General features: G+C 49.5%; 1 protein-coding gene across 24 annotated transcripts in view; it reads left to right on the top strand.

Annotated features, from left to right (window-relative positions):
- The first annotated feature begins 11,278 nt into the window (after positions 1-11,278).
- The window catches only part of PLEKHA5 (pleckstrin homology domain containing A5), a 260,673-nt gene continuing 259,810 nt past the window's right edge, over positions 11,279-12,141 (top strand). For 18 of the 24 annotated variants that reach the window (XM_048827466.2, XM_048827553.2, XM_048827389.2 and 15 more), the window contains exons 1-2: positions 11,296-11,444; positions 11,544-11,620. In XM_048827466.2, coding sequence (XP_048683423.2) covers positions 11,356-11,444; positions 11,544-11,620 — 166 coding nt within the window. In that variant the 5' untranslated portion in view covers positions 11,296-11,355. Of the gene's footprint in view, positions 11,445-11,543; positions 11,621-12,141 lie in introns of all 24 variants that reach the window. The other 6 variants (XR_007353551.2, XM_048827506.2, XM_048827497.2 and 3 more) reach the window with 4 other exon arrangements.

The raw sequence follows: 12,141 nt of genomic DNA, 5'->3' as shown, positions 1-12,141 counted from the left end.
AGGGTCTGTCCATCTGTGTGATGCTTTTGCCAGGACCAGAGCAGGAATGCAGGTCACAACTCCTGTAAAGAGTTAGTAAGCAATCTAGTTAGATATGCATTAGATTCTGTTTTGTTTAAATGGCTCATAAAATAAGTTGTGCTGAATGGGATGTATATTCCTGTTTTTGTGTCTCTTTGTAACTTAAGGTTTTGCCTAGAGGGGTTCTCTGTGTTTTGAATCTGATTACCCTGTAAAGTATTTACCATCCTGATTTTACAGAGGTTTTTCTTCTTTTACTTTTTCTTTAATTAAGATTCTCTTTTAAGAACCGAGCACAGAGCTGCCTGGCCGTGCCTCCGCATAGGAGCCAGGGAGGGACATGCCGTACTTCTGCCGGAGCCTGCACCCCTGATCTCCTCCTGCACCCCAACCCTGCGTCCCAGTCCTCTGTACCAACCCTGATCTTCCTCCTGCCCTCCAAACCCCTCAGTCCGAGCCTGGAGAACCCTCCTGCACCCCAAACCTCTCATCCCCAGTGCAGAGCCCACGTCCCCAGCCAGAGCTCTCACCCCCCACCACCCTAACTCCCTGCCCCAGCTCGGAGCCCCCTCCCATACTCCAACCCCCACAGCCCGCAGCTCCCTCCTGCACCCCAAGCCCTTCATCCTTGGCCCAACCCCAGAGCCTGCACCTCCAGCCGGAGCCCACACCCCCAATTTTGTGAGCATTCATGGCCCGCCGTACAATTTCCATACCCAGATGTGGCCCTCAGGCCAAAAAATTTGCCCACCCCTGAGCTGGCATATTAAAGCTGAAAGTGAAACTGACCACTCTGTTTGCATTGTAACATGAGTGAAATGTAATAAACACTATAAATAGAAAAAGTAAATTTAACATCTTCATAACCTAAGCGATTAAGTAACAGAGAAAACAAACTAATCTTAAGTGAGTTAAGTGTCCTGTTAACATGGAGACAAATATTGCATACAGCGCTCAATGCACATAGTTTATGTTGTACTGTTCTCCATCTCCTTTTTAAAATACACCCACACACCTCACTTCCTTTCCTGGTAGAAAAACTGTAGTGAATGTTTTCATTTTTAGAGGAGGTTGTGAGTACCTGGCAGTGTGAAATGCACTTTCCATTAAATTGTTACACTGACTTTGAAGCAGAGTCCAATGCAATCTTCAGAAAAGTTTGGCGAGTCCCAGCAATGCCAGTCTACACAAGTGATGATGGTTTTTGTGGCTTTTTCATACTGTTTGCAATTCCTGGACTTAATTCTGTGACATGACCAAAACTCATGGTTCCCAAAGAAATTAGTGGAATTTCAGGGGGCATGGCATCCTATAGGAGTAGGCCCTGTGGGAGTAGTCATAGTGTACCTCGTAGAGAAGTGCCATAGCTACAGATCTTCCTATCCCTGCCCTTACTGGGTCTGTTTCATGATGACAAATGAAAGAAACATGTTGGTCATTACTCAACGTGTTCTGCCTTTTGGGACAGAAGAAATGGAACATATCCATTTCCCCTTCAAGCAAATAGAATGGGGAACGCTGGCACAAACAAGCCTCAGTGCACAGAAGCCAGGGGAGACCCCTTTACAAAGAAGATAGTGACTACTGCCAGGGCTGGATTAACCTTTTGTGGGCCTAGCGCCAAACATATTTGTGGGCCCCCATGGAAGCAATGGAGCACAGAACCCGCACTCTCTAGTGTCCCAAACACACACAGATCCTCCCTGCTCCTTCACAGCCCAGCAGCCCCAAGATTCCCCACAGACACTCTCCCCCAAGCCCTGCCTTCCGGCCACACTCACTGGGCTGCTGGGAGACAACTGTGTCTGCTTGGCTGAGCCAGCAGTGCAGCCAGGGCTGGTCCCTGGGCCGGGAATCACTCTGTTCCCTCAGGAGTGGTGCAATCAGCCAGACCAGGACCTGCCCGGGCCGGGGTCCCTCAAGACGCACTTGCCTGGAGGGGCCCAGCGAAGCCCTCCACACTGTTTCTCCCCCACCACACAGACACACCTGGCTGAGACTGGCCAGGCTTCTGCACCAGTCCCAGGCGGCTCAGCTCCGGGGAGACAGGTGGGGCCCCACAGGTGGTAGGAAGCAGAGACTACCCAGAGCTGGAGGTGCACTGGGGTCTGGTCAGGGGGCTGAGAGGACCGGGGGTGAGGCCAGGGGGTGGAGAGAGCCATCGGCCAGCTGGCAGGCAGGCTGAGAGGAGCAAGTGGTGGACGGGGGGAGCCAGTGGGGTCTCGGGGCACAGGGCAAGCAGAGCAGGCCGGGGCCCCTTCTGAGCATGGGCCTAGCTCCATGGAGCCATTGTAAACCTGGCACTGACCACCCCACAGAATGGCCACGTTCCCCTCATTGGATGGATGAAAGGAAAGAAACTCCACAATGTTAGGTGGTGAGGAGGCCACATGTGAGGGCATGTTCCTCTCCCTGGCTGCTAGAGATGAATGGGCAGAGGCAGATTAAGATTTAGTGGAGCCCTGGGCACAAAGAACATTTGGGCTCCACCCCCTGCTCCTCCCTTCCCCCCCAAGGCCATGCCCCTTGGCCTGCCCAGAATCGGGGCCCTGGTAAGAGATGTCCAGGGAGCCCAGGCCACTGGGTGGTGCATCCTGGGGGGCTGGAACACGGGCCAGGGGCTGCTCTCGCCCCCCCCTCATTCCCCAACCTTGGCAGGTGGAGGGTCTGGGGCTCCCCATAGTTGCCCAGGCTCCCTGGGTGACTCTTACCACAGCCTAGGGCCATGGTCTCCAAACCATGGGGCACAGAGGAACGTTTGGAGGGCATGGTGGGACCTGGGTAGGCCCCCTGGGGTGGGGAGGGAGCACCACACAGCCCTGCTCTGCTCCCAGCTCAGCTCTGGGCCCGCCCCACTGTGTCTCTGTGTCTACGCTCCCAGCCACAGCTCCAGCCCCACTCCTGACCCCCAACCATGGCCTCTGGCTCCCATTTCTGGCTCCCAGGGGACGTGGACTGGGTAAGTGGGGGGGAGGGGTTAGGGTTTGGGGCAAAACTGGGCATTTGTCCCATTTTCTCTTGCCAAATGGTGATCACTTTGCAAGACCAAATGGAACAAATGTCCAGTTTTGCCAAAAAGGGTCTTGCGGGGAGAGGGAGCAAGTGGCGGGGCTTGGAGGGGGGCCATGGCAGGGCTTGGACCAACTCTGTGTAGAGGAGGGGGCTTGAGCAAGTGGCTCAGGCCAGCTCCATCTGGGGAGAGAGGAAAGGTCAAACTAGGCACAGGGGAGGGGAGGGGAGTGGGGAGGAATATGGTGACTCTACTGCAGGCTCTGGCTTCCAGCCTGGCCAGTGGGTGGGGCCTCAGGGGAAGAGAAAGAGCAGGGTAGCAGATGAGGGGGAAGAGAAGCAGGGAGTGAGGCCAGAGTTCTGGCGCTCCTGGGGGCCCCCCCCAAGTTGGCCAAGGCCACTGGGCACAGGGTAATCTGCCACTCTGAATGGGGTGCTTTCTCCATAAAGCTCAATAACTTGCAGACAAAGAGCTTGCATCCGGCAGCCAAGAGCTGTCTGGCGGGAGATTTTGGGGGGGTCCTGGTTCAGGAGGAGCCCTGTTCTGGTAGGCTATGGGGAGGTTTGGGTGGAGAGTGGTCGATTGGTTCATAGAGGGTTCTGATCTGGTTTGGTCTGAGGAAGCTTGGGTGTGTGTGTGTTCGTTCTGGTGGGGGATGTGAGTCTGGTCTGATTTGGAGGGTTGGTCTGGTTTTTTGGGGGGCACAGTAGGTCCTGATTCTTGTTTCTGTGCCTCTCTGCCTCTAGGGAAGGACAAGCAAGGTTAGTATGAATAATGATGCTATAAATAAAATGTATTAAAGTTTTTTGTAATTTTTATTTTTAAAATTTGTTAAAGTTTTAAATCCACCCCAATTTCATACAGAAATGTAATTCAAGCCCCTGTAGTATGAGAAATGTGAAGGTTGAGTATGATGGTTCTGTTTAATGGGGAACATGGCTTTTGTTAGCTTTTTTTACACACTGTTTTTATTTTGTATTTTTTTTAAATATAATTTTATGCACACTTGTGTGTATTCTCTTTGCTCTGGGGCTACCACTGCAGATACCCTAGTGGCAGCTACCTCCGTCTGCAATTTAAACTTGTAAAATTTGTAAATCTGTATAGCTGTGTCAAAAACAACTCTTACAATCGTTCCTCATGGGAGCCCATAAATATGTTTGGAAGGGAAAAACTTTGGTGCTTAACATCATATGTGCGCCATCTTGGAATGCCCAAACAACAACTATGAATCCATCTTGGCTTCCCTTCTCCCCCCTCCTCGGGTATGGTTTCCTGCCCTTTCTACCCAAAGGCGGGAAACCAAGCAATCATGTGACTTGTGATCTGCCCAGTAACAGCAGGGCATATAAGGGCTAGCACATCAGAAGGAAGGGGCTGCCCTTCTGAGAGGCAGAGTTTGGAGGTGCTGCTGCAACTGTTAGAGAGCACAGCAGATATCTCAGCTCTCCAGGTTCCCTCAGAGGAGTACACTGAACAACGCGCTCATTCATCGGGGTGCGGGAGGGTAATTCTGACTCGCATACAGAGAGAATGTCACCAGCTGCCACTCTTTCACTGAGGACAAGCATACACCCATGATGTTGTGGGGGGAGTACAAGCCAAGTCTTCACTGGAGCAGAGCCATCATCGCCTGATCCTGAGGTCCACTCCTTACCTGTGGGTTCCATCTATCTGGATGGAGTCTAGAGCTCTCCTGTCATTGCAAGGGTCCTCAGAGCTGCAGGATATGGTAGTGATCGATTGATCCTCTATCCTGTTACCTGGGTCCCATGCTAGGGAGGGAACTTATCCTCACTACTTACCTTTATATCACCTGTTGTGGAGGTCCTTGCTTTACCTTTGTTCCTATTCATTTAGTTTACCTCTGGTTTACCTTGTTTAGAACTGTTGATGGTTTAATAAATACTTTGGTTGTTTACACCCATACAGCCTAATTGGTTTAGTATTTTTAAGGGGCTAACAACAAAGCCCAATGATAGATGCAGGTAGGGGGATGTTCCTTTAGACTGGTTCTCTGTTGGCCTTACTAACCAGTCAACATGTTTGGTAGCAGGACCACAAAAGGTTAATTTGGCTCTGTGGCCAGCAGCCAGGTAGAATGACCAATTCCTTCCTGCCACCTGCCACCTGCCCCCTTTGGGCCCTGGGGCTGTGCAGCACTTCTGTAATCCACTAAAAGTCCAACAGGCACGCTCAGTAGCCTTCAGATACTGATGGGGAGATGAGAAATGTGACGGTGTACCTTGGTGCAAAGAAAGATGCATGTGTCCTCATTTTGCCACTATGTCAGCATCAGTATAGTAGTTACCTCAGGACCCTAAAAGTACATCATCTTCCACTCTGTTGATGCTGCCGGGGAAGATTGAGCAAAAGTTGTTGAGGCTACTGTGGGTTCTCCAAAAACATGTGGCCACAAACAGTCACTTGTCCTAACTGTGCTTTTGATAATTCCTTTAAAGAATGGATCATTTAGACTTATTTTGCATTTAACCTATTTGTATATATTCAGATGAGGATGTATATGAAACACAGCAAGTCTTTGCATACAGTGGTACTCAAACAAGGAAAAGATAGGAAGTATGGCAAGAGCCCACCCTAGTTTAACCAGGAGATCTTCAATGATCTAAAACTCAAAAAAGAGTCCTAGAAAAAGTGGAAACTCGGTCAAATTACAAAGGATGAATATAAAAAAACTCACAAGTATGTGGGGACAAAAATAGAAAAGCCAAGGCACAAAATGAGATCAAACTAGCTAGGGACATAAAAGGTAACAAGAAAACATTCTACAAATACATTAGAAGCGAGAGGAAGACCAAGGACAGAGTAGGCCCGTTACTCAACGAGGGGGAAGGACAATAACAGGAAATGTGGAAATGGCAGCAGTGCTTAATGACTTCTTGGTTTTGGTTTTCACCAAGAAGGTCGGTAGCAATTGGACGTCTAACATAGTGAATGCCAGTGAAAATAGGATCAGAGTCTAAAATAGGGAAAGAACAAGTCAAAAATTACTTAGACAAGTTAGATGTCTTCAAATCACCAGGGCCTGATGAAATACATCCTAGAATACTCAAGGAGCTGACTGAGGAGATATCTGAGCCATTAGCAATTCTCTTTGAAAAGTCATGGAAGACAGGAGATATTCCAGAAGACTGGAAAAGGGCAAATATAGTGCCCATCTATAAAAAGAGAAATAAGGACAACCCAGGGAATTACAGACCAGTCAGCTTAACTTCTGTACCCAGAAAGATAATGGAGCAAATAATTAAACTATCAATTTGCAAGCAACTAGACGATAATAAGGTAATAAATAACAGTCAGCATGGATTTGTCAAGAACAAATCATGTCAAACCAACTGGATAGCTTTCTTTGACAGGGTAACAAGCCTTGTGGATAGGGGGGAAGCAGTAGATGTAGTATATCTTAACTTTAGTAAGGCTTTTGATACTGTCTCCCATGACCTTCTCATAAACAAACTAGGGAAATACAACCTAGATGGAGCTACTATAAGGTGGGTGTATAACTGGTTGGAAAATCATTCCCAGAAAGTAGTTATCAGTGGTTCACCGTCATACTGGAAGGGCATAACCAGTGGGGTCCCACAGGGATTGGTTCTGGGTCCAGTTCTGTCCAATATCTTCATCAATGATTTAGATAATGGCATAAAGAGTACACTTATAAAGTTTGCAGACAATACCAAGCTGGGAGGGGTTGCAAGTGCTTTGGAGGATCGGATTAAAATTCAAAATGATCTGGACAAACTGGAGAAATGGACTGAAGTAAATAGGATGAAATTCAATAAGGACAAATGCAAAGTACTCCACTTAAGAAGGAACAATCAATTGCACACATACAAAATGGGAAATGACTGCCTAGGAAGGAGTACTGCGGAAAGAGATCTGGGGGGCATAGTGGATCACAAGCTAAATATGAGTCAACAGTGTAACGCTGTTGCAAAAAAAGCAAACATCATTCTGGGACATATTAGCAGGAGTATTGTAAGCAAGACACGAGAAGTCATTCTTCCGCTCTACTCAGCGCTGATTAGGCCTCAGCTGGAGTATTGTGTCCACTTCTGGGTGCCACATTTCAAGAAAAATGTGGACAAATTGGAGAAAGTCCAAAAATGATTCAGTGTCTAGAAATATGATCTAAGAGGGAAGATTGAAAAAATTGGGTTTGTTTAGTCTGGAGAAGAGAAGACCGAGAGGGGACATGATAACAGTTTTTAAGTACATAAAAGATTGTTACAAGGAGGAGGGAGAAAAATTGTTCTTCTTAACCTCTGAGGATAGGACAAGAAGCAATGGGCTTAAATTTCAGCAAGGGCAGTTTAGGTTGGACATGAGGAAAAACTTCCTAACTGTCAGAGTGGTTAAGCATTGGAATAAATTGCCTAGGGAGGTTGTGGAATCTCCATCATTGTGGATTTTTAAGAGCAGGTTGGACAAACACCTATCAGGGATGGTCTAGATAATACTTAGTCCTGCTTTGAGTGCAGGGGACTGGACTAGATGACCTCTCGAGGTCCCTTCCAGTTCTATGATTCTCTGACAACAAGCTGACTTAACAATAGGTGTGCTATCTGTATTTGTTTTTTGAATTTTAATTAAACCCTCTGTGAACATAATCCAGCCTCACAAACTGAGTGTTTCTTTCCTCTGCTCTCAACCCATCTACCACTGTTGTGTTCTGTTCTTTCATGCAGTCTCACCACAGTTGATATGATAGTCCTTTTCTGTAGCTCCTGTCTTCTGGAACATTCAACCTGTATCTCTCTTACACCATCAGCTCTCACCATCTTTTCTCAAATATTTGAAAATAGATATTTTCTCTTTTGTTTTTGGCTATTTTATTTTAACTTTTTGATGGTATCATTTATATTACGTCTGTATTGCATATATCTAAAGCAGTTGTGATTCATTTCAGTATGGAAGAATATGAAATCAAGTAGAGGTGTTTTCAAATGCTGCCATTTAAAGGCGCAATGTCATTGAGTAACCAGAATGGCAACAGAGCCCTTGCTATAGAACTGAGGACAAGGGGAGTTCCCAGCTTTCTTCCACTGACAATAGCCTGTGCTTTCTCCAGTATATCTTGTTCTGACAGCCTGCAATTCCCAAGTGTCCCACATGCTCAGGGTCTAATTTATCACCATATTTGGGGTCTGGAAATAATTTCTCCCCAGGTCAGATTGGCAGAGACCCTGGGTTTTTTTCACCTGCCTCTGCACCATGGGGCATGGGTCACCTGCAGTTTTAAACTAATGTATATGGTGGGTTTTCTGTAACTTGAAGTCTTGAAATCATTATTTGAGGACTTCAGTAACTCAGCCAGAGGTTAGGGGTCTATTAAAGGCATGGGTGGCAGGTATAATAGGCAAGGGGAGGCTGTGCCTCCCCTAGCCCAGCTGTCCCTGCTGCCCAACACCTGGGCTGTGGTGCCCACCCCCACCTCTTCCCCACCCTGTTCTGACCCTTCCTCCTCTCCTCCCCACCCCCTTCAGCGGCCAATGCAGCTGTGGGCCCTGTCCCTCCTCCAAACCCTCCATCCCTGCGGGGTGTGTGTGGGGAAAATAGGCGGGGTGGGGAGGGGATCTCTGAGTAACTTTACACAAGTGAAAAAGCCTTCCAGAAACCTAGTAGCAGATCACTGAAACTGTTAAAGGGCTATTAAAGTGGTAATGAAGCCATTTAACAGGCATTTGCCAATGCTCAGGAAGCCTTTGGCTACATTCAGCTGGCTTATATATTGTAGGAAAATATGTTGTTGGGGTTAAAAACGGTTTCCAAACGACCCATCAGTTATTCTCTGTACCGAGCAGAAGTATTTTTGACTAACCTGGGTCAAGGAGGAGCTGACATAGCCAATGAGTTTATTTCTTGATCTAGTCGTTTTATTCAAACCCAGTTTAAGTAAATGAGTTTGGCAGGGAATTCTGTGTAAGAAAGGTTATTAAACTACTGCCTTAATGCAGGCTGTCAATGACAAACACTTTTCAAAAAGAGAGATTAGGCTTCACTTTGGCACAGGTAGCCTGGCTTTTCATCTCTCTATACAGTATACCCAGAACTCCTGACCATGCAGAGGAGAATCCAACTGGCAATTGATCTATAGCTGTTGCCTGTTGAGTTCTCTTGGGTAATAAGAAAAGGAGTACTTGTGGCACCTTAGAGACTAACCAATTTATTTGAGCATAAGCTTTCGTGAGCTACAGCTCACTTCATCGGATGCATACTGTGGAAAGTGTAGAAGATCTTTTTATACACACAAAGCATGAAAAAATACCTCCCCCCACCCCACTCTCCTGCTGGGTAATGTTACCCTCTTGGGTAATGTTATTAGTGCTTTAGGTCAAAAGGGGAGGTGGGGCAGCAGGGTGAGGAGGTGAGCAGTGAGCCAGCTGCACGGCAGGTGGGGGGGAATCTAGCGGGGGAGGGGAAGGGGAGGAGGAGAGCAGCAGATGGGTGAGTGGCAGGTTGGTGGGGAGGAGATGACTGGAGGGGGAGACCTCAAAGTGTGTGTGAGAGGAGATGAGTGGTGAGTCAGTGGTGGGTGGGGCCTGGGGTAGAGCAGGGGTGAAGTGTGGGTGGGATTGTTGGCAGAACAAGCCTCCCCCAGGGGAAGTTTCACCAACTGCCCATGAATACAAGAATGGGTGGGTGAGGTTCTGTGGCCTGCAATGTGCAGGAGGTCAGACTACACTATCATGATGGTCCCTTCTGACAATAGTCTATTAGTCTGAGTCTATGAACAGGGAGGATTCTTTTACTTGTATTTTGATTCTTTAAGGCATTTTACAGGGACATAAGCTATGATCCACTCATAGGTTTCCATTTTTCATGGTCTGAAAAATCCTGTCTACAGTACAAAACAACACTTAAAGGTTTTTTAAAACTTGGCTGTAGCTCAACTGTGTCCTAACAGTTTGACCACAATGTCTGAGCAGAGTGAAGTCATGTCAGAACTGTGTTTAGAAAAGACGCAGCTTTGTCTTAACTTGTCAAAAGTTGCTTAGAGAGGGACAAGGTTGTCAATTTCCAATTTACTTTTGGATACAGGGATTTAAAATATTTCAATGTACCCTTCATGAGGAAATCAGGACCTGCTAACTTATTTTAAAGAACAAAAACCTCCAGTGTGAGGGCTCTCTTGAGTATTTTCATTAATTACTTACACTCTTGCAGTTAAAACTAAGAAAGTATATGTAGATGAACGTAAATATACATACTACAGTGGGATTATTCACATGAGTAAAGATAGGTAGGTGCCTCCATTTGTTTTTTCCTGCAAGATTGGAGTCTTTGTTACCCAAATTACTACTAACACCTTAAGCCCTGATCCCGGGGCCACCTTACTGTGCCCCACACCTTTCAAATGCACCTCATTTTAAGGAACACTATCATTTTATTCTCCAAGTTCTACACACATTAGGGGTCTCCTCCCTTTACTGTTGAAAGTTGTTTATATAGGACATCTTTGTATCTCAGATTAAACCAAAAGTTGTATCCAGTGCAGGGAAAGCCAACCTTTCGGGAAAAAAAAACAAAACCCTGAAGAGGACTTGTGGCACCTTAGAGACTAACACATTTATTTGGGCATAAGCTTTCCTGGGCTAAAACCCACTTCATCGGATGCAACCCTGTGAGTTTCCTGGAGGAATAATTTTTTGGTACTCATTCGATCTCTGGCATACTGTATCCCACTTTGGGGCCCGTAGAAGTTGGAGGGAGGGAAGTGATCCATGTGAACAACTTTAGGGAGGAAAGCTGGTATCATAGTGTCAGGTTAATTGCGCCTTTAACTCCCTGCTGGGGTTTCCTCAAGGGCTGCCCTCGAGCCTGCTCCGCTCCCGGGGGAGGGAGTTTAGGCTGCAGCCGCGCTGGGCTCCTCCCCACACAGGTGAGGCTGAGAGAGTCCGGCACCTGCCTTGGACTTCGCTCGGTCTCCAAGGACGCGCTCTCTCCGGCAGGGTTTGTTTGCTAGCGCGCCCGCCCACTTGCCCGAAGCGGCGGCACCCACGGCCAGCAGCGGCGTGTGAACGCCTCGGCGCTCGCCCCTCGTCAGGCCCCCTGCAGGACGCGGACCCGCCCCGCGCCAGGGCGCCCCGGGCGCAGCAACAGCAGGCGCGCCCCCGCAGGCAAGACGCCGGGCGCGTCCCCGCGGCGGCAGGGGCGGGGCCGGGCGGTTGGTGCGGTTTCCTCTCGCCCCCATAGGTGTTGGCGGCGGCGGTGACGCGCCCGCGCTCGTGGCCGCGCGTAGCCCCCTCCCCCCCCCCCAACCTCTCCCCGGCTGCGCTGGTGGCGGTAGCGGCGGCTCGGCCATGGCGGACCTGAGCGCGGAGCGGCTGTGCTCGCTGCCCGGCAACTGGAGCTACGGGATCAGCCAGGGCGGCCGCCTCTTCTTCATCAAGTGAGTGCGGGGGGCCGGGCGGGGCGCGGGGCTTTGGCGGGGCTGGCGCTGGCGCTGACTGACCCGGTGTCTGTGTGTGTCCCCCCCCCACCCCCGCAGCGAGGAGGCGAAGAGCACGACCTGGCTGCACCCGCACACCGGAGAGGCCGTGATCACCGGGCACCGCCGCAGCGCAGGTAACGGCCCCGCCGGGGCAGCGACCGCCTGGGGAGCCGCCGCCGCCTGCGAGTGCAGATTCCCCTTCCCCCCGGGAGCCTTCGCCTCTCCCCCCCCTACCCCAGCCGTTTCCTCACCCCTACCCCCGCCCCTGGCCCCACCCCCTGGAGCTGCCTCACCCCTCTCTGTTCCCCCGGAGCCTCTTGTCCCCCCCCCCGGCCCCCCACAACCGCTGCCTTCTCCCGACTCCCCCGTCAGAGCCCTCACCGCTGCATCCTCCCCCCACCCCGCCCCAGCGGCGCTGCTTCCTCATCCCTCCTGTCGAGACCTTGGCACCTAAAGGGAATTACGATAGGTGTACGAGAAATGCCTAGGGAGAGCCCACTAAGTATAGTCATCTAGAAACCTCCCCTCCCCACCCCACCCCCCGCTTTTTTTCCAATATAGGCTGAGAGCGTGTGCGTGTTTCTAAGTGACAGAGAGGTGGCATGGGTAGGAGGGAAAAGGGGATGAAGCCTGAGGAGTAATTTGGGGGTGGAGG

The sequence above is a fragment of the Caretta caretta genome, chromosome 1, assembly GCF_965140235.1.
Source record: "Caretta caretta isolate rCarCar2 chromosome 1, rCarCar1.hap1, whole genome shotgun sequence".
Classification (NCBI taxonomy): domain Eukaryota; kingdom Metazoa; phylum Chordata; order Testudines; family Cheloniidae; genus Caretta; species Caretta caretta.
This window is presented reverse-complemented; position numbering and strand designations above follow the sequence as displayed.